This window comes from Lithobates pipiens, unplaced genomic scaffold, assembly GCF_037356315.1.
Source record: "Lithobates pipiens isolate NorthernLeopardFrog02 unplaced genomic scaffold, aLitPip1_a1.2 Scaffold_28, whole genome shotgun sequence".
In the NCBI taxonomy this organism is placed as follows: Eukaryota; Metazoa; Chordata; class Amphibia; order Anura; family Ranidae; genus Lithobates; species Lithobates pipiens.
In genome coordinates this window covers 11796904-11822164 of record NW_027507789.1, presented here as the reverse complement: position 1 = coordinate 11822164, position 25261 = coordinate 11796904, and the positions used below count along the sequence as shown (strand labels likewise).

Below are 25261 nucleotides of genomic sequence, written 5' to 3'. Positions count from 1 at the left end.
ACAGATGGGGGAGGGGTTATAATCCTCCCTTATTCTATCTAAAAAAAAAAAGAAAAAGAAGAAAGAAAATAAATTTTTTGCACTTAGTTCTACTTTATTATGTTAAAACAATTCTGCTTTTTAATTTATTTAATTTTTTTAAATTTTGTGTTAAAATAACGTCTATGATATAAACATTTACACGGCAGCAGATCAGAGGGACCCCTGACAGCTTATTTTATTTTCCATAACATCCCCCCCCTCTTCTTGTGTCCTCTGCTCTACTCTTGTCTTTGTTTCTCGCCCTCCCGCCTCAGTCTTGTGCGGGAAGCACAAACGAGAACCTACGAAATGAACACGAGCTGCGAGTGACACGCCGCTCGGCCAGTAGGAAGGGGAGAAGGGGGCGGCGACTTTGGTCAGGCAGCCAGTGGCGTGCAGGAGGGGCGGGCCGCCGGCTGTATCTCAGACACGTGTACAGGGAAAGCAGGAAGTGGAGCTGATCAGCTGCAGCTGGGCAGAGGTGAGTGCAGGCTGTGGAGGGGGGAGGGGAAGGGGTAGGTGGGTGCAAGTTGGGGGAGGAGGTAATTAAGTAGGGGTTGGGGTTTGGGGGGTCAAAGGGCAATTTAAGCCCCTGTGAGCTGCTGCAGGTGTCAGTAGCTCTCTGTGGTGTCACTGGGGGGGACCTGCACTGCTCTCAGTGACACACTTAAAGAGCCCCTTTTACTAGGGACCCGAAGGGTGTCTTGCCCCCCCTGGGTGTGCCCGCTGTGCAATCCTGAATTTTTTAACACCCCCTCTTTCATTCATTTGCCCCCAATTGGGAAAATTTGGGGTCACGCGCCTCCTGTGCGGCATTTTTAATTTTTCTTTGCCATCTACCGTAGCGCAGTAAGCCAACGGCTCTAAATTTGATTGGACGAGCGTAATTTTATTTTTTGACTGAGCTGCAACAGAATGCACACGATGTATGTGGCGCAAACCAGCCCTGCGAGGTTATCGGGCTGCGCTCACATCTCTGCAAGTTGCAAGTGCGGTGAGTTTTAATACGTGTTTTCGGCGTTCAGCGGCCTCATGCACGCAGGTGTTTTTTTTTAATTTTTTATTTTTTTACATTTATTTTATTTATTTTCAGCCGCTTTTACCAGCGTCAGATTTTTTAAATTTTTTTTTGCAGTTTAACCACTTACAGACCAGAAGATTTTCCCTCATATTGACCAGGCCGTTTTTTTGTGATGCGGCACTGCATCGCTTGATCTGACAACTGCGCGGTTGTGCGACGTTGTACCCAAATAAAAAAATGATGTCCCTTTTTTCCCACAAATAGAGCTTTCTTTTGATCACCTCTGTGGTTTTAATTTTTTGTGCTATAAACAAACAAAAAAAGAAAAAAGCGTCAATTTTGAAAAAATAAGTGTTTGTGTGTGTGTGTGTGTGTGTGTGTGTGTGTGTGTGTGTTTTGTTTGTTTTTATAATATCCGAGTTTAAAAAAACAATTAAAAAAAATAAATTCTTCATCATTTTAGATAGATAAATATGTATTCTTCTACATATTTTTGTTTAAATAAAAAAAATCACAATAAGTGAATGGGGGGGGGGGGGGGGGGATAGATTTATGGCATTTTTATTTTTTACTAGTAATGGCGGTGATCTGCGATATTTATTTATTCAGGACTGCGACGTTGCGGCAGACGGATTTGACAGGGAAGGGGTTCTAACTGGGGTGGGGGGGGGGGAGCTGTAGTAACTGGAGGAGGAGAGAGATCGCTGTTCCTGATCACTAGGAACTTCCTCTTCCACTTCCTCTTCCACTTCCTCTTCCTCTCCTTGTCAAAATCAATGGATCTCCTATGAGAGCCGTCTTAACCGATGCAACTTTCAGCCCGTTGACTTGAAGTTGCATGCAAGTCGGATCACCGTGATGCGACTTGTGTTCTGGGGATCTTGACGTGGAACCCCACTCCAAAAGAGAGAGAAAAAAAAAAAACATAAATCGGCGTGGGGTCCCCCCCCCCCAAGACCATACCTGACCTTTGATCTGCCATTGATTTTAAGGGGAACCCCCCCAAATCCATACCAGACCCTTATCCGAGCATGCAGCCTGGCAGGTCAAGAAGAAGGGGGGGGGGGGGGTTGGGTGGCAGAGCGAGTGCCCCCCCCCCCCCTCCCCTGGACCATACCAAGCCACAAACCCTCAACATCGCATGGTGATTTGCTTTGGGGGGGGGGGTGCTCCAACCCCAAAAGCACTCTGTCCCCATGTTGATGGTGACAAGGGCCTCTTCCTGACAACCCTGGGCGGTGGTTGTTGGGGGCTGCGGGCTGGGGGTGGTTTAACAGAGTCTGGCCCCCCAGATTCCTGCCCACCCCCATGTAAATGAGTATGGGGTACATTGTACCCCTACCCATTCACCCCACAAAAAGGCAGGGTAGTGTAAATAAAAACAAGAGATGGTTTTAACAAGTCCTTTTATTAAAAATGAAGAATGTCCCCCATCATAGCTCCAACATGTCTTCTCCCCCCAGGGATGTGTTCTTCTCCGGTCTTCTCCCTCTGCTGTCTTCTTCGCCGCTGATCGGGTCCTCGACGCTCTGAGAGTTTTATATAGCCATGGGGCGTGGCCATACAGTGACGTTACCCTGGGACTCCTCCTCCTCTTGTGATGTCATGTGACAGGATCGGCAGCAGAGAAGATGGGAGGGAGAAAGACCGGAGGCAGAAGACCCCACCGGGAGCAAAGACATCACGAGAGGGAGAAGACACCACCGGAGGAAGAAGACATTTTGAAGCTACGATGGGGGGACATTCTTAATTTTTAATAAAGACTTGTCAAAACCTTTCTTGTTTTCATTTATACTGCCTCTTTTTGGGGTAGGGGTACAATATACCCCATACTCAATGGGGGGGGGTCTGGGATCTGGGGGCTTTCAGATTTCAATAAGCCCCCTGCCCACACACCCACACAAAAAAACGCCCAGGGTTGTCATTCATGAAGAGGGGCCTCCCCTGCCCCAAAGCACTTACCTCTCATGTTGAGGGCATGTGCCTGGTATGGTTGGGGGGGGGGGGGGCTTGTCCATCCACCCCCTCCCCTTTCCTGACCTGCTGGGCTGCATGCTTGAATAAGAGTCTGGTATGTATTTTTGTGGGGGGGGGGGGCACGCTATTTGTGTTTTTTTTTTTTTTTGCTGTGGGGTTTCCCCTAACAACCGACTGAAGGGTCTGGTATGGTCTTGGAGGGGGGGGGGGGATGTTTACATTTTGGCATGGGGTTCCCCTTCAAGATCCTCAGAGCGCAAGTCGCATGCCTCAAGTCGGATCCATTCAAATCAATTGGTTGGAAATCCATTAAGACGACTCTCATTGGTTTTCAAATGTCATGCGATTTGTGCTCTGTAGTATTTGTATTTGGGAGTGGAAAATAGAAGAGGCGGAGAAATGCGGCTAAACGTGCATTAACGCCAGTGCAAAACCGCTACTGAAAGAGAGTTTTATACCGCCGTTTTTTCCTGGCTTTGCAGCTCCCCATATTGTAGGATTAAGGGGGTATTGGGGGATATAGGAACTGCACAGTGTGAAATAATGAGGGATGGAAGGGGTTGTAGAGGTGTATTGAGGGGTGTAGAATAAGGAGTATTGGGGGATATAGGAGCTGCAGATTGTGGGGTAACGGGGGATTCAAGTTGATGCAAAATGTGAGGTAATGTGGCGTAATGAGTGATGTTGAGGGTACAGAATAAGGAGCATTGGGGATATAGGGACTTCAGAGTGTGAGGTAACAGGGGGTTCAAAGAGATGCAGAATGTGGGGTATGAGGAATGCAGGGGGTGCAGATTGTAGAGTAAGGCGGAATGCATTGGGGTGCCGAGTAAGGTGTATTGGGGGATATAGAAACTGCAGAATCTGAGATAAGGCAGTGTGGGGTGCAAATTTGTGGGGATAATATGAGATGGGGGGGGGGGGGGGTGTAGAAATAAGGAGTAATGGAAAATGTAGGGGACTGCAGAGTGTAGGATAATGGGAGATGCAGAATGTGGAGTGATGGGGATGCAAGGGGTGCAGTTGTGGAATAATGGGGGATACAATGGTTTGCAGATTGTGGAATAATGGGGAATGCATGGGGTACAGAAATAAGAGGCATTGGGGGGGATATAGGGATTACAGAGTGTGGGATAATAGGAGTTCCAAGAGCTGCAGAATGTGGGGGTAGCGAGGGATGCAAGGGTTGCAGATTGTAGAGTAATGTGGGATGCAGGGGGTGCAGAATAAGAAGTATTGGGGAATATAGGTACTGAAGAGTGTGAGATAAAGGGGGATTAAAGTGGTGCATATTGCAGATTAATAGGGGATGCAGAATAAGGTGTAGTATTGGGGGTATATAGGGAGTACAAGATTGTGGAGTAATGGAGGGTGCAAGGGGTGCAGAATAAGAAGTGTAGGGATATATGGGGTTGCAGAGTGGGGGATGCAAGGAGATGCAGAATATGTGGTAATAGGGGGTGCAAGGGGTGCTCAATGTGGGGTATTGAGGGATGCAGAATAAAGAATATTGGAGGATATTGGGATTGCTGAGATTGGGATAATAAGAGATGCAGATGTGGGTGGTACAGGGTGCTGGTAGTTGGGGGTGCAGGTGATGCAGAGTGTTTGGGTGGGGGGGATACAGCAGGCATAGAATAAGGGCAGGGGGTGCAGATTGGGAGCAAGAGAGCGGCCGCTTCCCATCTTTGCTTTGTGGCAGGTCTCCTTTAACAATGAAGTGTGCCTCTGTTTGCTGTATACTCCTCTGTAAGGTGTCTGCTGTATATAATGGAGTGATCTAAATAAAAGATTATAATGATATGCGGCTGTCATTGATGATTGACAGGAATTTTTACCATGATGTACTGCGTGGGAAAAGCTTCTGCCACAAATCTGCTTATCATTATTATTATCTTTGTGTTCATACATAATGGTCCCTACTGGATGTTCCATAGAGGATGCTTTCCAGAAATGGGAAGCTCAGCTCTGAGCATTGACCTGAATGTCACAGGACAGGAAGTAAGGAAAAATCTCCACAATGGGGACACAGTTGTGTCAAAAAGGTGCACAGGTGTAGCGGCTCCTCTCCTGCAGTGCAATGGCTTCCTCTGATTTCACTGCACACTGTGAGCTTCTCCCCATGGTCTGGGCTGCCTTCCTAACGGGGACAACAGTGCCCAGTGCCTGTGCTGTATGTGTTGGCACACAATGGGCTGCGTGTGACAAGGTGACAACAGACAGGACACAGTTGGAAGTTGGGGACAGATCGCTGTCACCCCTGAAACAGGAAGTGCTTCAACAAGGACCTTCATGGCAGGAAAAGTTGCAGGTTTAAAAAGATGGGAAAAGAAAGTTCAAAATGGCATTGACTTGTTATATCTTCTGTTTCATTATGTACAGATTTTAGTTATTGGGTTTACATGTCTTTGAACCCTTTGCTTCAACTGACATATTCACATGTCGGCGGGGGCAGGTAGGACACCTGGGGTCAAATGGACCCCCTGATATCCCTCCATATCATATCAAGGGTCAAATAGACCACTGATATCCATATCGTATAAAGGGGTTAGTAGACCCCTAACATCCCCCGATTATCATATCAAGGGTTGAATAGACCCTAATATATCAAAGCTTAAATAGACCCTGCTCTCTCATTACCAGAGGTCCGATAGACCCCTGATACTCCCCCATATAATATCAAGGGTTATATAGACCCCTGATATCCTCCAATTTCAAGGGCTAAATAGACCCCCGATATAGCCCCCATATCATATAAAGGGATGCATAGACCCCTGATATCTCATTAACAGGGGTACAATAGACCCCTGATACCCCCCCATATCAAGGGTTAAATAGACCCCCCAATATAGCTCCCATATCATATAAAGGGTTGAAATAGACCCTTGAATATCCTCCAACATTGTATCAAGGGTTGAATAGACCCCTGATATCTTATTAACAGGAGTCTAATATACCCCTGATATACCCCCATATCATAGTAAGGGTTGAATAAACCCCCTAATCCCCCAATATCATATATAGGGTTTATTAGACCCCTGATATATCCCCAATATCATACCAAGGGCTGAATAGACCCCTGCTATCCCCCTATATTAAGGGTTGAATAGTCCCCTGATATCTCCCATGTCATATCAAGGGTTGATAGTCCCCTGATATCTCCTAGTATGACATCCCACCATATATCAAGAGTTGAAAAGACCCCTGATAACCCCCCCCCCCCACCATATCCTATCTATTGGTTGACTAGCCCCCTGATATCTCATTAACGAGAAACAATAGCATTTGGTTTAGATAGGTTCTCTTTAATGAGATATCACGGGTCTATTGAACTTTTGGTCCCCCTATGTGATTATAAATAAAGTTAGGTAAAAAAATAATTAGTTACACCCGAGCACTTAACTGCTCTTGAATGAATCTAAAGCTCCATTCACAATAGTGCGACTCCAAAGTTGCGTGTTTTTGAGTGCGACTTTCATGAGACTTTACATTCTGGCAAGAAAGTTCTGCAGGAACCCTTTTCAAAGTCACTGCGACTTTAAAGGGTAAGTTCACCTTTACAGAAATCAATGTTTTACAGCAGCTGGTCAGTGGGACGGGGGGGGGAGGATGAGGAAGGGGATCCAGTGTAAGTTCACCTTACAGGTTTTCAGAAGTTACAAAGATTGGAACAGGTGCTGTTGAAATCAATGGGCTGCGACTTGTCATGCGAGTTTGTGTCCAAAGTCACACTAGTGGAAACGGAGCCTAATAGATAAACAGTTGTGTGGCTCCTTCTTTTTTTTTTTTTTTTTTTTTTTAGTTTTTTTTAATAAAAAAAAACAAACAAAAACTTTATTTAAAGTAAAATAAAAAAATACAACTATATATAGAACAGTGCCCTTGGTGACATGTGCATGGTGGAATTGAGCACATAGAGAACAAAAAATATTGGAACAACTGGCATGGATGTTCTTTTTTTTTTCTTCTTTTTCTTCTTCTTCTTTTCCTTCCTTCTTTTCTTTTCCTTCCTTCTTTTCTTTTCCTTCCTTCTTTTCTTTTCTGTCCTTCTTTTCTGTCCTTCTTTTCTGTCCTTCTTTTCTGTCCTTCTTTTCTGTCCTTCTTTTCTGTCCTTCTTTTCTGTCTTTCCTTCCTTCTTTTCTGTCTTTCCTTCCTTCTTTTCTGTCTTTCCTTCTTTCTTTTCTTTTCCTTCTTTCTTTTCTTTTCCTTCTTTCTTTTCCTTCTTTTCTTTCTTTCTTTTTCTTTTCTTTTTCTTTTCCTTCTTTCTTTTTCTTTTCTTTTTCTTTTCCTTCTTTCTTTTTCTTTTCTTTTTCTTTTCCTTCTTTCTTTTTCTTTTTCTTTTCCTTCTTTCTTTTTTCTTTTTCTTTTCTTTTCCTTCTTCTTTCTTTGTTTCTTGTCTTTCTCCCTGCTGTAGCAGTTTACACATTTCCTGCCATTGTCTCCCATTCATGTCACGGCGGAGAGTCTGATTGTCTCATCCGTGTGTCGGATCCTGGATCCGTCTGCGCTCAGCGCCTTCGCTGTTTACATTGGTCTGCGGCCGATAGGAGAGGCAGGTGGAAAGTCCTGTTGGATGACATTACCGTTCCGGGAAGCGATGCAAATTGAGTTATTCCAACTGTAATCTTTTCACCCGGGCTGATTTTATGCTTCGTTCACCGTGAAGGTCACCCCACCCAGGTTTTGGGCAGTTAAAGCCTAATTGAAGCTTTGCTATTGATTACTGTAATGCTGACAAGCAGTTTTAAAGAAGAACGGCCATCTCCTCGTTAGAGCCCAGAAGAAAACCTTTCTTGCAGTTTATCAATTCTTAAATGTTATGGCTGCATTCGTTTTTTTTTATTTTTTATTTTTTTTTTATTTTTTCTAATTTTATCTGGTAAACCATTCTCCCACCCCCCCCCCCCCCCGCCACACCGTCAAATGAAGGTGGAGTGGTGCGGGTCTCGCCCTGGGGCGACTTCATATGACGGCCGCTCTTCCGCGCACCCGCAGGGGCATGCAGTGCGTCAATCGCAAGAATTCTTTTAGAAATATATATTATAATTTTTTTTTTTTTTTTTAGCAATTTACATAATGCAAAGGGAGCCAACAGAAGAAAAATCTAAATCAAATCAATATTTGGTGTGACCACCCTTTGGCTTCAAACCAGCATCAGCTCTTACACTTGCACAAAGTCTGGTATTTTGTACAATTAGAGTCAGATGTATGATTAAAGCGTTGTACCAAGCAGGGGCTAATCATCATCAATTTCATATATAAGTTGAAACACAATGATTAACTGAAAAAGAAACAACTGTGTAGGAGGCTTAAAACCAGGTGAGGAAAAGCCAAACTCTGCTACTAAGGTGAGGCTGTGCAAGACGGGTTCATGTCATACACCATAGGCGTCGCCAGGGGGTAGCTATCGAGGCTGGAGCCCCGAATCTGGAGCCTACCCAGCGGGTTGCGGCTGTGGCGGGTGGGGGGAGGGGGCTTTAGAGGTGGAGGAGAGAGACGAGCAGGCGGATGAGCAGAGATGACCTAATCTCTCTCCGCCCGCTCCACGTCACCACTCTTCTGCCCTCACAGCCGGGCCACTTCACAGTGGGAGCGATGTGCGGCGGGGAGCAGAGAGATGACATCGTCTCTCAGTGCTCTACTGCCCTCACAGCGCGGGCCTCTTAAATGTCGGAGGTGCGGCAGGCAGCAGAAAGATGACATTATCTCTCACTGCCCGCCCTGCATCTCCGCTCTCCTGCCCTCACTAAATGGACCAGTGCTGCCAGCCTGCCACCAACGTAGCGACAATGCACATTTTGGTGGCACTGGCTGGCACGGCAAGTGACAATCTGCAAATGGGGGCAAGTGACGTTCCACATCTAGTGGCAGGTGACTGTGGCAGGTGACTGTGGCAGGTGACTGTGGCAAGTGACTGTGGCAAGTGACACGCCCAGGACTCCCACTGATTCTGCATTATGGTGAGCTGAACCACTTAATTGTATATTAGAATGTAACAATAGAAACAATGCGCTTAGATCACCCTGACACCATATCAACAATGGTGCCATGATGACTGAAACCCTAACACCAGCCTTTCCCCGTGAAAAATTGATTTACTGCTGGCGTGACACCCTGATTCTCCCCCCCGCTCATGCAAAAAGGTTGGTGACCGCTGCTATGGGCTCTAGCCCCAGATCTTTTGCAGACATAGCACTGCCCCTGCATGGCAAGACTGAGCACAGCAGCAAGACACAAGGTAGTTATACTTCATCAGCAAGGTCTCTCCCAGGCAAAGAGTTCAAAACAGACTGGGGGTTTAAGACGTGCTGTTCAAGCTCTCTTAATGAGGCATAATAAACGGGCAGCTTTGTGGAGCGTAGGCGCAGTGGTCAGGCGGCGTTGTGGAGCGTAGGCGCAGTGGTCAGGCGGCGTTGAGGAGCGTAGGCGCAGTGGTCGGGCGGCGTTGAGGAGCGTAGGCTCAGTGGTCGGGCGGCGTTGAGCGTAGGCGCAGTGGTCGGGCTGCGTTGAGGAGCATAGACGCAGTGGTTGACCGGCTTTGAGGAGCGTAGGTGCAGTGGTTGGCCAAGGAAACTTAATATAGCAGATGGAAACCTGTTTCCTTTCCTTCCACATCAGAAGATGTCCAGTGTTGCCATTTACACAGAATAGGAGGAAACCAGTAGGACCCAGGTAACCCCTATTTACTGTCTGGAGAAAACCAGTTGGGGGAAGGGCTAGGGAGCTGTACACTAATGAGTGTCTGCAGCCAACTGTGAATCATGGTGGAGGTTCTTTGCAAGTTTGGGGCTTTGTTTCTGTAAATGGAGTTAGAGATCTGGTCAGGATCAATGGTGTTCTCAATGCTGAGAAATACAGGCATATACTTCTCCATCATGCCATATCATCAGTGAGGTGTGTCATTTGGCCCCAAATTTATTCTGCAGCAGGACACTCCCCCCCCCCCCAAAGCATACAGCCAAATGTCATTAAGAACAGTGTAAATAAGAACATGTAGTCCTGGAAGTGATGATTAGCCCCCCCACAGAGCCCTGATCTCACCATAATGACACCTGTCTGGGATTACATGAAGGATTGGGGCAGCTGCCATCCACAGAAGATCTGTGCTTAGTTCTCCTAGATGTACATAGAACAACCTACCTGCTGAGTTCCTTCAACTTCTGTGTGCAAGTCTACCCAGAAGAAGGCAAAGGTCACCCCAAATATTGATTGGATTTGGAATTCTCTCCTGTTCATTTGCTTTCCATTTCGTTAACACGCTTTATTGTTCTGACTGGACGTCCTTCAGAAGGGGGGCCACTCGTTGGGCGGGACACCCCCTCATCGCTGATCCCGGTAAAGAGCCTATGAGGCTCTTACCCTGTGATGAGCTGTGTCCAATCACAGTGTAAATAGGAAATGCCGGTTATTGGCATTCCTCTCCTCACACTGACAGCCCGTGGGGAGAGGAGAGACAATTTTTAAGCGGCTTTCTTCACAGTGGATGTTAAGAACCTTGGGTATTGAGTCTGACTTAGTGGAAGGGGACCTCTCTTACGGCTCTGGTTCTGGTCTCACTGGAATGGGAACAGGGAGACCGGAGCGCAGTGGGGTAGGAGAGTCCAGCCAGGTGCAGCAGCAGGTGTCGGGAGATGAGGATCCTCTGAAGCAGGAACTCTCTGTAGCAGGGAAGCAGAAGGCTGCAGGCCACTGGATCAGGATGGATGGAACCTCTGGATGCAAGGTAGCAGATACAGGAACAGGCAGGAGACAGCAGAGGTATCAGGTGCAAGCAGGGGTTCGGCAACAGGAAATCAGTCCAAGAAGGGTCAAACAAGCCGGGGTCGGAGCAGGAGAGGTCAGCAAGGTCAAACGGAGCCGGGTCAGATATCAGATAGGTAGCAGGCAGGTAAGCAGGTATTTTCAGGCACTAGCTGCAGACGAGACAGCACAGAACCACTGTAGCTGCGCCTTTAAAAAGGGCCACTGGCGCCAATCGAGCTAACGCTCGTCCGTGCGTGCGTGTACCGCGCGCACATACGATCGACGTGCACCCGCGCGCGTTGGAAGACGCTCGTACCCACGACGACCCACGGCACGAGTGCGCGTACGGAAAGTCGATCGTACGGAACGGACGGATTCCTGACAGTGGAGATCATCAGTGTTGCATATAAGTGCCCATCAGTGAAAGAGGGAAAAATTACTTATTTACAAAATTTTATAACCGAAACAAAAACTTTTGGTCTTTTTTATTTTATTTATTTATTTTTCAATTGTTTAGGAAAAAAATAAAAACCCAGTGGTGAGTAAATATCACCAAAAGAAACCTCTGTCTGTCTCAAAAAAATAATAAAAATGTCATGTGGGTACAGTGTTGCATGACGGCGCAATTGTCATTCAAAGTGCGACAGCGCTGAAAACTGAAAATTGGGTTGGGGGAGTGCCCAGTTTTTGAAGTGACAATAGATAAAAAAAAAAATCGACACTTGCAGCATTAGCATCACACCTGCCTAAGACTTTTGCACAGTAGTGTAGGCGTGGGGCCGTCGCCCATGGGGGGGGGGGGGGGGGGGGGGATCCGCAAGGCACAACCATGCTGTAGCACTTGGGAATGCCTTTTTTTTTTTTTTCCGGCCAATCAGCGGTCATATCTTGCAAAAGCGGAACGTCTGTAAGGTTTTTACTGACCTTTTAAAACCTTATAACCTTTTTAAAGTCCGAAAGAAGCTTGACGGAGATCCACAGATTCCATTCCACCAAAAAAAAACATTCCCTTCCCCCCCCTCATATCTGATCCCGCTTCGTTCATCTCCGGCTGTATGTTTTAACAGTGAAGGAAAGGTTTCCATACAGCCGCTGTCGGTAGAGCGTTGCAGAGATTCCGATGGTCTCCTTTTAGTCTCTGCAGACTTCTGATAAACAAGAATGGGGGAGCCGGGGGGCGGGGAGCGCGGTGACAGCGCCGGCAGGCGCCTCGTCTGGGTTTACTCACCTCGTCGCTGATCCAGGCTGAGGGGACATCCCCCCCCCCCTCGTGATGGTGACACGACGGCACTCGGTGGGGATCAGGTTCTGCAGCTGCGGTGACAGGAGAGGCCTGGGACCCGGTCTGCTTCCCTTTCACTATGCAGGGCGGTCCTCCTGGAGATGCCAGACCATACTGGCGCCGGTCTCTTGGCAATAGGATGGTTAATCCAAAATGCCGTTTTTTAGCTGCTGATAACAGGAATATGTAAAAGTGCTGGCAGACACGGAGAAAATAAGATCTTTCATTTATATCGATATTCGCTGTGTTGCTTTACTGACCTCTCCTGAAAATGCTATGTACCTGGCTCCCTGCTGCCAGAATACAATACCACAGCGGGAAGCTTCCTGCTGGTTGAACATAAAAAATGATTATGTATGACCTGCCTTATTTCTTGCTCCCCCAGCACCTATCCTAATAATCCTGCAATACAGAGGAATAAGAATTATTTGTAGGTAATATCGCTTGTTTATTCTAAACCCATTGTTTATAAACATTGATCAGATGAGAGATACAGAGTAACATTGTTTATAAACCTTGATCAGATGAGAGACAGAAATGCAAAGAAACACTGTTTATAAACATTTATCAGACGAGAGAGAGAGAGACAAAGTAACATTGTTTATAAACGTTGTTCACACGAGAGAGAGACACAAAGGGGGGATATTTACGAAAAAAGGCAAATCCACTTTGCACTACAAGTGCAAAATTCACTTTAAATTGCACTGAAAGTGCATTTGGAAGTGCAGTCGCTTTAGATCTGAGGGGGACATGCAAGGAAAATAAACAGCTTTTTAGCTTGCACATGATTGGATGATAAAATCAGCAGAGCTACCCCTCAGATTTACAGCGACTGCACTTCTAAGTGCACTTTCTGTGAAATTTGCACTTGTAGTGCAAAGTGGATTTGCCTTTGGTAAATACCCCTCCCATGTAACATTGTTTATAAACATTGATCGGATGAGAGATGCAGAGTAACATTGTGTCTCTATCTCTTGTCTGATCAGTATTTATATAAAAAGTAACCTGGTTTATAAGGCTGCTTTCAAAAAACGTAGTGCTAGTTCACACCAGATGCAGTCTCGTGCGCCTTTTTTTTTTTTTTTTCTGCACTAAACTGCATGCACAATGTTTTCCATGTATTCCAGTGGCTCTAGTTCACACCAGTGCAGTCAGTTTCTGCACCGGAAACTGACCGGAACTGACTGCAGTGGTGTGAAGTAGAGCCATCGGAACACATGGGAAAACACTGTGCATGCATTTTTAGCGCAGAAAAAAAGGCGCACGGCACTGCATCTGGTGGTAAAGCATCCTTGGTTTTAGCGGCGCTGTGGCGCTTTTCAGCCACTAACGGGGAGCTTTTAATCCCAAAGAAGTTTGCGGCGTTTCCGAAGCGCTTTTCAGCGGCAGGGCGTTTTGGGAGCGCTAAATACAGCTTTCCCAAACCGCCCCGAAGATGCTGCTTTTGCAGGACTTTTCCTAACATCCCGCAGGCGCACCGCCCCAGTGTGATAGGTCACACTGAAATGAATGGGAGGTTTTAAGGCCCTTTACAGACGCTGTTTCTAGTGCTAAAGAAAAGGGAAAGTGATCAGCGGGGCTTCCCCTTTCTTTGTTTAAAATTTTTTTTGGGATGGAGGCCAATTACTTTTGGTGCCTTGGACCACATCATTCTTTATCGCTGTTTCTGGGGTTAAAATGCCTGAAGATCGCCTCAGTGTAACGGGGGTCTAAAGATCGATCAGACAGGAGACGGAGAGATACAAAGTAACGTTATTTATAAATATTGATCAGATGGGAGATGGCGAGATACAAAGTAACGTTATCTCCCATCTGATCAATATTTATAAATAATGTTATTTTGTATCTCTCTATCTCCCATCTGATCGATATTTTATAAATGGAAAGATACAATGTAACATTATTTATAAACATTGCTCAGAGGAGAGATACAGAGTAACATGGTTTATAAATACTGATCAGACAAGAGAGACACAAAGTAACTCTTAAAGAGGAGTTCCCCTTAAAAAAAAAAAAAAATTTAATTTAAAAGTCAGCGGCTACAAATATTTTTTAATAATTGGACACTCACCTGTTCCAGGGTCCAGCGATGTGGGGAAACGAAGGGCACCCGCCGTGATTGGCCGCGCAGTCATCTGGGACCTGTTGCGTGTCCCAGATGACTGACGGGAGGGAGGGGGGCGGAGCTGAGCCCTTCCTGTGCCGAGGGGAATTGACGTCACCAGCCCAGGCACTGAAGGAGGCAGACTACGAGGGACCCCCTAGCAACAGGCGTTTAGAGGTGAGTTAAAAAATTGTTTATTTTTTTAGGAATTTTAATGATTTTATTTTCTGTGAAACACCACTTTAAGGCCTGGCTAGTAGCTCAGGACTTGAAATTTTGAGCCCTGCAATAGATATATTACTTTTTGTTATCTAGAAATTCCAAATTATCACTGAATAAACGGGTCCATAGAGGGCATGTAAAAACTGCTCTGATCTTTAGGGGGGCTGTACTGGGGGGGGGGGGGAGGAGTGGTTAAGGAAACCTAGTAATTGCTGTTGTGTGGTTTCTTTTTATTTTTTTTAATAGATTTGTTTGTTTTTGTTTTAGTTTTTTTGTTAGATTTAAAACGGCCACAGTAGTAACATTTTACCTATATCGGCGCTGTATCCAGCCGGTCGCTGTGGTTACAGCTAATGACGACGAGCAAATCGACTCGCAAATCGACTCGCAAATTAGGCAGCTTGTTTGCATCTCATAAATATACCTAAATGCAGATTTGTCCATTCTGCAATACTTTACATCTCATGAATTGTGAATGCAAATATTTATAAGACCTTTTTAAAGTACGTCTGAGCTTAATAAAAAAAAAAAAAAAAAAAAAATTATATATATATATATATATATATATATATTCGGTACATATCTGCAATTCATGAACATTTCTCCAAGATTTGTCTGTTTTTAAAAAGGCTGTGAGAACAGAAGATGAATATCCGTTGATCTGCCGGAAATCAAGTGTGCTGCTAACCTCTTGTTTGAGTGACAACACCTACTAATATTCAGTTCTATGCAGCGTGTCAGCCCTGTTCATAATATTAATATTATAAAAACTAATAATAAAAAAAATAAAATCATTTTATAATAATAAATAAGAATTATATATATTTTTTTTTTAATAATTTAAAAAATGATTGATTATATATATATATATATATATCTATATATCATTTTTTAAATTAATAAGCATTATATATAAAATATAATTTTTTTTTTTTTTTTTTTCCTGCTGGACTACAGGGCACCTCTTTGTTATGGGAAGAGGAGGTGAAAAGTGAGGGAGGGCTGATAACACTGCTTGAGATTTTGGAGCAGGAGGGACAGTGCTCTCAGCTTACTATAGGAGCTCACTGGATTTCTGGCAGGATCGACAGGTATACAGTGCACCTGGAAAGTATTCAACGCGCTTCACTTTTTTTTTTTTTTCCCACATTTTGTTATGTTACAGCCGCCTTATTCCAAAATGGATTTAAATTCATTATTTTCGTCAAAATTCTACAAACAATCCCCCATATTGACAACGTGAAAGAAGTTTGTTTAAAATCTTTGCAAATTTTATTAAAAAAATAAGTAAATAAAAATCCATGTACATAAGTATTCACGGCCTTTGCCATGACGCTCAAAATTGAGCTCAGGTGCCTCCTGTTTCCACTGATCATCCTTGAGATGTTTCTACAACTTAATTGGACTCCACCTATGGTAAATTCAGTTGATTGGACCTCATTTGGAAAGGCACACACCTGTCTATATAAGGTCCCACAGGTAACAGTGCATGTCAGAGCACAAACCACAAGCCATGAAGTCCAAAGCATTGTCTGTAGACAGGATTGTATGGAGGCACAGATCTGGGGAAGGGTACAATGAGCACAGTGGCCTCCATCATCTGTAAATGGAAGAAGTTTGGAATCACCAGGACTCTTCCTAGAGCGGGCCGTCCCCGACCAAACTGAGCGATCGGGGGAGAAGGGCCTTAGTCAGGAAGGTGACCAAGAACCTGATGGTCACTCTGACAGGACTCCAGCGTTTCTCTATGGAGAGAGGAGAACCTTCCAGAAGAACAACCATCTCTGCAGCCCTCCACCAATCAGGTCTGTATGGTAGAGTGGCCAGGCAGAAGCCACCCCTCAGTAAAAGGCACATGAGAGCCCTGCCTGGAGTTTGCCAAAAGGCACCTGAAGGACTCTCAGACCATGAGAAACCAAATTCTCTGGTCTGATGAAACAAATATTGAACTCTTTGGCCTGAATGGCAAGCGTCATGTCTGGAGGAAACCAGACACCACTCATCACCTGCCCAATACCATCCCAACATTGAAGCATGGTGGTAACAGCATTATGCTGTGGGGAGGTTTTTCAGCGAAGGAACCAGGGGGACTAGTCAGGATCGAGGGAAAGATGAATGCAGCAATGTACAGAGATGTCCTTGATTAAATCCTGCTCCAGAGCACTCTGGACCTCAGACTAGGGCGAAGGTTCATCTTCCAACAGGACAACGACCCTAAGCACACAGCCAAGATAACAAAGAAGTGGCTACGGGACAACTCTGAATGTGCTTGGATGGCCCGGCCAGAGCCCAGACTTGAACCCGATTGAAGATCTCTGGAGAGATCTGAAAATGTCTGTACACCGACACTCCCCATCCAACCTGATGGAGCTTGAGAGGTCCTGCAAAGAAGAATGGGAGAAACTGCCAAAAAATAGGTGTGCCAAGCTTGTAGCATCATACTCATTATACTCATCATACATCATACTCATTATACCCATCATACTCATCATACTCATCATACATCATACTCATCATTCATCATACCCATCATACTCATCATACATCATACTCAACAAGACTTGAGGCTGTAATTGGTGGCAAAGGGACTTCACCAATGTATTGAGCGAAGGCTGTGATACTTATGTACAGGGGATTTCATTTTTTTTTTTTTTTTTTGTTTAATCAATTTGCAAAGATTATAAACTTCTTTCGCGTTGTCATTATGGGGGGATTGTTTGTAGAATTTTAAGGAAAATAATGAATTGAATCCATTTTTGGAATAAGGCTGTAACATAACAAAATGTGGAAAAAGTGAAGCGCTGTGAATACTTTCCTTATGCACCGTATTTCGGGGGCCTGCAGAGTTTTTAAAGAGAGATGACATGGAGGGGGAGGGGAAATGTGCATATATATTGTATAGAGAGGTACTAAATGTGCTTCTCTTTTATTTTTTTCCCAGACATACTCTTTAAAAATTGTGTGTGTCTCGTGGACTTTGGACGCGGATTTTGTCATCACCATCTACCGCAGTTTTATCAGCAGGCATGTCTGAAGTGTTCATTTTGTAAGAATAGAAATCAGCCTGTGTGTTCATGTTTGCAGGAAGCGGCGGGATGATCGAAGGATACAGTCCTGTGGTGCAGTCCCTGCTGGGGACTCTGTTCACATGGGGTCTGACGGCGGCTGGGTCGGCTTTGGTGTTTGTCTTCTCCACGGGCCAGGTGAGTAGAGCGGAATTTCTTTGTGTTTAATTCAATACCATTTAAAGCCGAAGTTTAATCTGCTTATACTTTTGTCTTTTCTGCTGGTAGTGGGCCGCGGCCTGCTGGTTAACAACTCCTGGGTTAAAAAGTTAGCTGCATAAGGGCTGGGGGGGAGGAGAAGCAGCAGCACACTGGTCTTCCAACTGAATGGCTGTGCAGTGGGGGCATGACAGGACAAGTCTGATCATTGGAGGAGAGCAGACTAAGTTCCCAGCATAGCTAGAAAACTGACTTATGTGTGCTCTCCTGCTTAGTGTGGTCAGTTTTTTTTTATTATGAAAGCAGAGGGACTGATGGAAACACCTTGGATTTCACACAAAGGAAGCAATACAAAGAGAACAGGAGACTTTCTCATACAAATACATAGTACAGCACATATCAGAAATATGAAACAAGCTTACCACCCCTATTACCGCCAGTGTTTTTGCCTGGTATCTCCTGCCTCTTCCCCCCCCCCCCCCTCCCTCAGCTTTTCCAGCGATGTCCAGGATTCGGTAGATTCAGCCTCTGCTGTGCGGGCGCTCTGCAGAATCAGAGCTCTCTCCTGCAGGGACAACACTCCTGCCAACATCCCCCTGCTGGTAAGCTACTTCATCCCCGGCTCAGCCAGCCCAGTGTCTGTGTTTTCAGACAGTGCAGCTACTGCAGCAGCGAGAACCGGAGGGGAGAGAGCCTGGACAAACTGCTGTCAGCCAGACGTGCTGCATGATACAGGGAAAATGGGGCAGCTAGCAGTGCCTGTGAATGGAACACTGGACGCTTCCCCCTGGAGCTAGAGAGAGCTACACTGGGCAGAGAGGGGACAGTAGACAGCACTGTGGGTACATACAGGATAGGAGCAGATCAGGAGGTGGGGATGCATCAGGGGACAGCAGGGACAATGCTGGGATCACATATTCTGCATAGGAGCGCAGTAACGCTACTGAGTCCCCCCCCGCAGCATGTCCGTGTATGCTACCCTAGCCTGTCCGTGTATGCTACCCTAGCCTGTCCGTGTATGCTACCCTAGCCTGTCCGTGTATGCTACCCTAGCCTGTCCGTGTATGCTACCCTAGCCTGTCCGTGTATGCTACCCTAGCTTGTCCGTGTATGCTACCCTAGCTTGCTACCCTAGCTTGTCCCTGTATGCTACCCTAGCTTGTCCGTGTATGCTACCCTAGCTTGCTACCCTAGCTTGTCCCTGTATGCTACCCTAGCTTGTCCGTGTATGCTACCCTAGCTTGCTACCCTAGCTTGTCCCTGTATGCTACCCTAGCTTGTCCGTGTATGCTACCCTAGCTTGCTACCCTAGCTTGTCCCTGTATGCTACCCTAGCTTGTCCCTGTATGCTACCCTAGCTTGTCCCTGTATGCTACCCTAGCTTGTCCGTGTATGCTACCCTAGCTTGCTACCCTAGCTTGTCCCTGTATGCTACCCTAGCCTGTCCCTGTATGCTACCCTATCTTGTTCATATACCTACGGACCATGGCTGACATGGGGAAGTGAGCCGGTGCTGTCACTATTTGTCTTTAGGCCGGGTCCAGAGGTGCAGATGCGGGCCTGCGGACCACAGCTGAAGTAATGGGTGGAGAGGCGCCGCCGAAGTTTTCACCTCCACCGTGTACATGGGCATGGCAAAGGGGATGGAATCAAGGGGGGGGGGGTCACAAAATAAAGCTTCGCCTAGGGTGTCAAAAATCCTTGCACCAGCCCCGATTGCATCCGGAAAGTATTCACAGTGCTTCACTTTTTCCAATAATTGTTTTTGTTTTGTTTTTTTGTTTACAGCCTTATTCCAAAATGGATTAAATTCATTATTTTACTCAAAATTCTCCAAAATTCTCAAAAGCAATACCCCGTAATATTTATTCATTACGGTATTGCATGACTGAGTAATTGTCATTCAAAGTGTGACAACTCTGAGAACTGAAAATGGCCCTGGACTGGTGGTAATGGTGAGATGTTGTAAAATGTAGGGAAAGGTCCGATTTTTAAATCTAAATGGCAGAATCACTTTTTTTTTTTTTTTTATCCCATTTTTGTTTAGGTGCGGTAACTGTAAAATAAGTATTTTTTACTCTTTTTCAGCGAACGTCTTTCTATACAAGTGCAGCTTTAGGTGTACTAATCCTTTTTTTTGAAGATGAAGTCATTCGCTCTCATATCGTTAAACCATTTTACCTAATAACACAAAACGATGCGGCGTGCTGGGTCCCCTCGAACGTTGAGTTATTTTTAAGTTTCATCTTCCGCAGTCAGGAGTCGTTGCACAAATACTTCAATAACCAGATTATCTGCACTCGATTCAGATGTAAATTGCCTCAACCATCATTTGTTCCCCCGATTGGCAGGTTTCATTTCCGAAGACGTAATCCCATTGATTGGCTACCTGAGGGCTCTGGAATTAAATTACTATTATTATCTTCTATTTATAAAGTAGCAGATGATGCGTCCTGCATGGCTGAGATGTGAATCCGCGATAGCCTGGGATTCGTTTACATCCTTGTGCGTCTATAAATACCGTGGAGGGGAGGGCGCGCTAAACTTTTCCTGGACCGTAAATCGTAGGGTTGTAGATTTTCCATCACGAATTGCTCGTTATTAAAGCTGAACTACGGTCTCCCTCGCTCATGAGCAATGTGAAGGTTCCAAGCACCTGTGCACACCTTTTTTTTTTTTTTTTTTTTTTTGGTTCGGGGCGTTAATGCTCATTACTTCTACATGTGTTTCAGTAGGGCAGCCTGTTTATTAAAATGTGCTACAAGGGACCATAAAACAGACTGGCAGTGAATTGCTGTGCACGGTGATGTACAGCAAGGTGCAAATCAAGGAAAATATTCTGACCGGCTCTGTGCTGGTGACTGCCAAGAACGAAAGCAAGAAAGAGAATTTCCTTTTTGGATTTAAAAGATTTTCTCTCACTTCCTTTTTTTTGTGTCCAGCAGTGACCCTCACTCTCAGTCTTCAAGTACCCCCAGCAGGTTATGTTTTCATTCAGGGGATCAGGGGTCTCTAAAATTTTCAGTGGGGGGGGGGGGGTGGAGCGCGCACATTTTGAATCTTACAAGTATTTGTGGACCAGCAACAAAAAACAGATTTTATTATGGAAGTCCCCCCTTACATCCAGGAGTGTGTGCTAGGGTCTCCTGGAGTCTCTTCTTACATCCAGGAGATCCTACCAGAATATTCTCCTACATCCAAGAGTGGCCATTAGAGTTCCCCCTTAGATCCAGGAGTAACCCATCAGGATTTTACCTTAGATCCAAGAGTTTCATGACTGCCTGTCAGCCTCCCTGATATCCAAGAGTGCCCAACCAGAGTTTCCTCCCTTTATTCTAGGGTGCCCATCATAGTCTGCACTTGGATCCAGGATTGCCCATTACAGTCCCCCATTTAGATCTAAGATTGTCCATCAGAGGCCTCCCCTTTCATCCAGGAGTGTCCAACCTACTCATCCTAGCCCATCAATGTCTCAATTTTAGATCCAGAACTACCCATCAGAGTCTCTCATTAGAACTAAGATTGCCCATTACAGTCCCCCCATTAGATCCAAGATTGCACATCAGAATCCCCCCACACACACGCGCGCGCGCGCGCGCGCGCGCGCGCACACACACACACACACACCCACACACACACACACACACACACACACACACAACACACACACACACACACACACACACACACACGAGTGCCTATCAGAGCCTCCCTTACATCCAGGAGTGCCCAATCAGAGTTTCCCCCTTTGTCCTGGGGTTCCCTTTTAAAATCCCCACTTAGATCCAGAATTGCCCATCAGAGTCCCCCAAATAGATCCAATATTGGCCATTGACGTCCCTTCTTAGATCCAGGGTTGCCCATCAGATACCCCTCTTACATCTAGGAATGTCTATATGAGCCTCACTTACATCCAGGAGTGGCCAAACAGATTTCCCCCCCCCTACATCCTAAACTGCACATCAAAGTCCCCACTTGGATCCAAGATTGCTCATTACAGTCCCCCCTTATATCCAGCACTGCCTATCACAGCCTCCCTTACATAAGAGTTTCCTCTTCATTCTAGGATGATTTTCAAAATCCCCAATTAGATCCAGAATTGCCCTTCAGAGTCCCTCCATTAGAACCAATATTGGCTATTAGATTCCCTTCTTGGATCCAGGATTGCCCATCAGAGCCCTCCCCCCCCCCCCCCCCCCCCCCCTTACATCCAGGAGTGCCTATCAGAGTTTCCCTGTACATCCCTAGAGTGCCCATAAAATTTCTGACTTCAATCCAGGATTGCCCATTAGAGTCCCCTGTTAGAACCAAGATTGCCCATCAGAGTTCCTTCTTAGATCCAGGATTGCCCATCAGTGTCCCGCCTTACATCCAGGAGTGCCTATCAAAGCTCCCTTTACCTCCAGGAGTACCCAATCAGTTTCCCCCTACACATCCTAGAGTGCCTATTAAAGTCCCCACAGTTGCCCTTCAGAGTCCCTTCTTACATCCACAATTGCCCATCAGAGCCCCCCCCCCCCTTACATCCAGCATTGCCCATCAGGGAGAATGAGGGAGGATAATGTCTGGCAGTGGTCATGCCAGTCTCCATATTACAAAACAGACCACTGCCAGCCAGCTGCAGCATTTGCACAGTTTCCGCACGCTTGATAAAACCGTGTAGTGGTACTGATGTGGCCTACAGGCCTTAGTTTGGAGACCCTTGCTTTAAAACAATGGCTTGATATTAATGACCACTATTTTTTTATCTAAGGGAACTGCCCAAAACTTGACCTGCTAGGGGTACTTGATGTACTGATGCCGGGGAACCACCATTTGGCCTACAGGACCGTAAACGGAGGGAATTATTCCCAATGGGACAGAGATGGGGAAACAACTTCCTTTTAGTTCTGGATAGTGTAGGGATTGGGTAAAATCCCTAACAAACTGGCTATAGATATACTGTAAGCAGTGATACGTCTTTGCATCATAGACATGCAGTACACATCTCTGAGGTTTCCGAAGACCTGGATCTGTTGATGAGCTGTACATATATGAAGCGGTCATCCTTGTGAAGCTTTTTCATCTTTAGTTTTACCCCATGGAAATCTGAGCCGGTTCCCTCTGCCCCTTCTGAGTGCCTACAGAGTTACACCCAGGAGTGCCCATCAGAGTCTCCTTTTACAGCCAGGAGACCCTAGCAGAATACTTACATCCAGGAGTACCCATCAGGATCCAGGAGTACCCCTCAGAATGGCCCCTTTAGATCCAAGAGTGTCCATCAGAGCCTCCCACCCCCACCCCCTTAGATCCTGGATTGCCTATCAAAGCCTCCTTACATCCAGCAGTGTCCAATCCGTTTCCTCCTACATCCTAGGGTGCCCCTCAAAATCCCCACTTACATCCAGAATTGTCCATCCGCGTCCCCCATTAGATCCAAAATTGACCATTGGAGTCCCTTCTTAGATCCAGGATTGCCCATCAGATTTCCCATTAGAACCAAGATTGCCCATCAGATCCCCCTCCTACATCTAGGAGTGTCTAGAAGAGCCTCACTTACATCCAGGAGTGCCCAATCAGAGTTTCCCTCTACATCCCAAACTGCACATCAAAGTCCCCACTTTGATCCAGGATTGTCCATTACAGTCCCCCATTAGATCCAAGAGTGCCCATCCGAGCCCCTCCCCCCTTAGATCCTGGATTGCCTATCAGAGCCTCCCTTACATTCAGGAGTGCCCAATCAGAGTCCCCCCCCCCTCGTCCTAGGGTGCCCATCGGAGTCTCCTCTTAGATCCAGGATTGCCATTCGAACCCCCCCCCCCCCTTACATCCAGGAATCGGTTTCCCCCTATACATCCTAGCTTACCCTCCAAAGTCCCCATTTAGATCCAAGATTGCCCGTCAGACCCCCCTTACATTCACAATGTCACAAGGAAAATTCCCAAAACTTGACCACCACTGGTCTACAGGACAAGAAACGGAGGGGAATCTTCCCAATGGGACAGAGTTTGCAAACAACCATCAAAGAAGTTTTAACCAATCCCTACGCTATTCAGAACTAAAAAAAACAACAAGTGGCCATAGATACACTGTAAGCAGTGATAAGTCTTTGCATCATAGACACGCAGTACATTGTGTGGTCTCTGAGGTCCCGTTGACCCGGATCTGTTGATGACGTTTACGGAGCCGTCATTCTTGTAGCTTTTTTTTTTTCATCTATAGTTTTATCCCATGGAAAATCTGAGCCGGTCCCCTCTGTCCTATCACTTTACCTTCCAAGCCCTTGTAACGGAACATGTCCCTGTATTATATTGCGCTTTTTATGAGACAGGTTTTCTATTCGAGACGCTCATTTGTCTGTCTTTTTTTTTTTCTGCCATTATATAACCGTTAAGACTCGGGCAATCCATTTTTCACGCACTAATCTTTTGCTTTTGCCCTTTTTTGTGGAGAGAATTTATAAGGAGCACTTTGATCCAGTCTGAGATGCCTAATAAAGTGTTTTTTTTTTTTTTTTATTTTTTTTTTGTAGCAAATGATGTATTTATTATTTTAAAATTAAAAAATAAAATAAAAAATATATAATTTTTTATAATAAAAAAATAGAATATAAATATACACACACACTAATTAATATATATATATATATATATAATAATATACATTTTATAATAAAAAAAATAGAATATAAATATTTTTTTATTATATATATATATATATATATATATATTAGTCTATTTTTTTATAATAAAAAAATAAATATATTTATATTCTATTTTTTTATTATAAATAATAAAAAAAATAGAATATAAATATATATATTTTTTTTATTATAAAAAAAATATATATATATACATACACACACACACACACACACATTATATATATATATATATATATATATATATATATATATATAATGTATATGTCTATTTTTTTTTTTTTATAATAAAAAAAATAATATTCTATTTTTTTTATTATTTATATAAAATGTGTATGTGTATATATATAATATAATATAATATATATATATATATATATATATATATATATTTATAAATTTATTATTTCTAATAATTTTTTTTTATATATTAATAAATAAAAATGTATTATTTATAATAAAAAAATAGAAATATATATATATATATATATATATATATATATATATATATATATATATACATATATATATATATATACATATACATATACATATACATTTTTATTTTTTTGGGGCTCTCCGTGTTGTGTGTGGACATCCTTGGCTACATGTTAGTGTGGCCAATGTTACCATCAGTCAAGCGGCCAACTGAGGTACCGCTCTGTGGGCTTTGTATTGTCCTTGAGCCCCCCCCCCCCCCCCCCCAAGATGCCGGTTGTCTCTGGGAATCTCCCATCTCCTCCGTTGTGATGGGAAGTGACAAGGCTGAATGGGGTCTTGATGGCAGGACAATAATTCAGTTGACGTTGGAGACTAATTCTCTTTGTGACACGAGGGGTTAGAAGGGGGTAGGGTTGGCGGGAGTAATCTGTTAACTCCATTGCTGATACTGGAGGAGACAGTGGACTAAATGATGCCTTAAAGGAGAAGTACGGGGAAAGCTCAATTGGCTGTACTTCTCCTGTGGATCAGTTCGTTCTGCACTCCTGTTAGTGCCGTGGACTTGCTGTATAAAGCCCTACTGTAG

The 25261-nt window shown here is 44.8% G+C and overlaps 1 protein-coding gene across 1 annotated transcript in view; it reads left to right on the top strand.

Moving 5' to 3' along the window:
• Window positions 1–429: 429 nt before the first annotated feature.
• SLC39A11 (solute carrier family 39 member 11) overlaps window positions 430–25261 on the top strand; it is a gene marked incomplete in the record, with an annotated part of 234009 nt that continues 209177 nt past the window's right edge. The window contains 2 exon segments of the mRNA XM_077458678.1: window positions 430–502; window positions 17455–17573. Coding sequence (XP_077314804.1) covers window positions 17466–17573 — 108 coding nt within the window.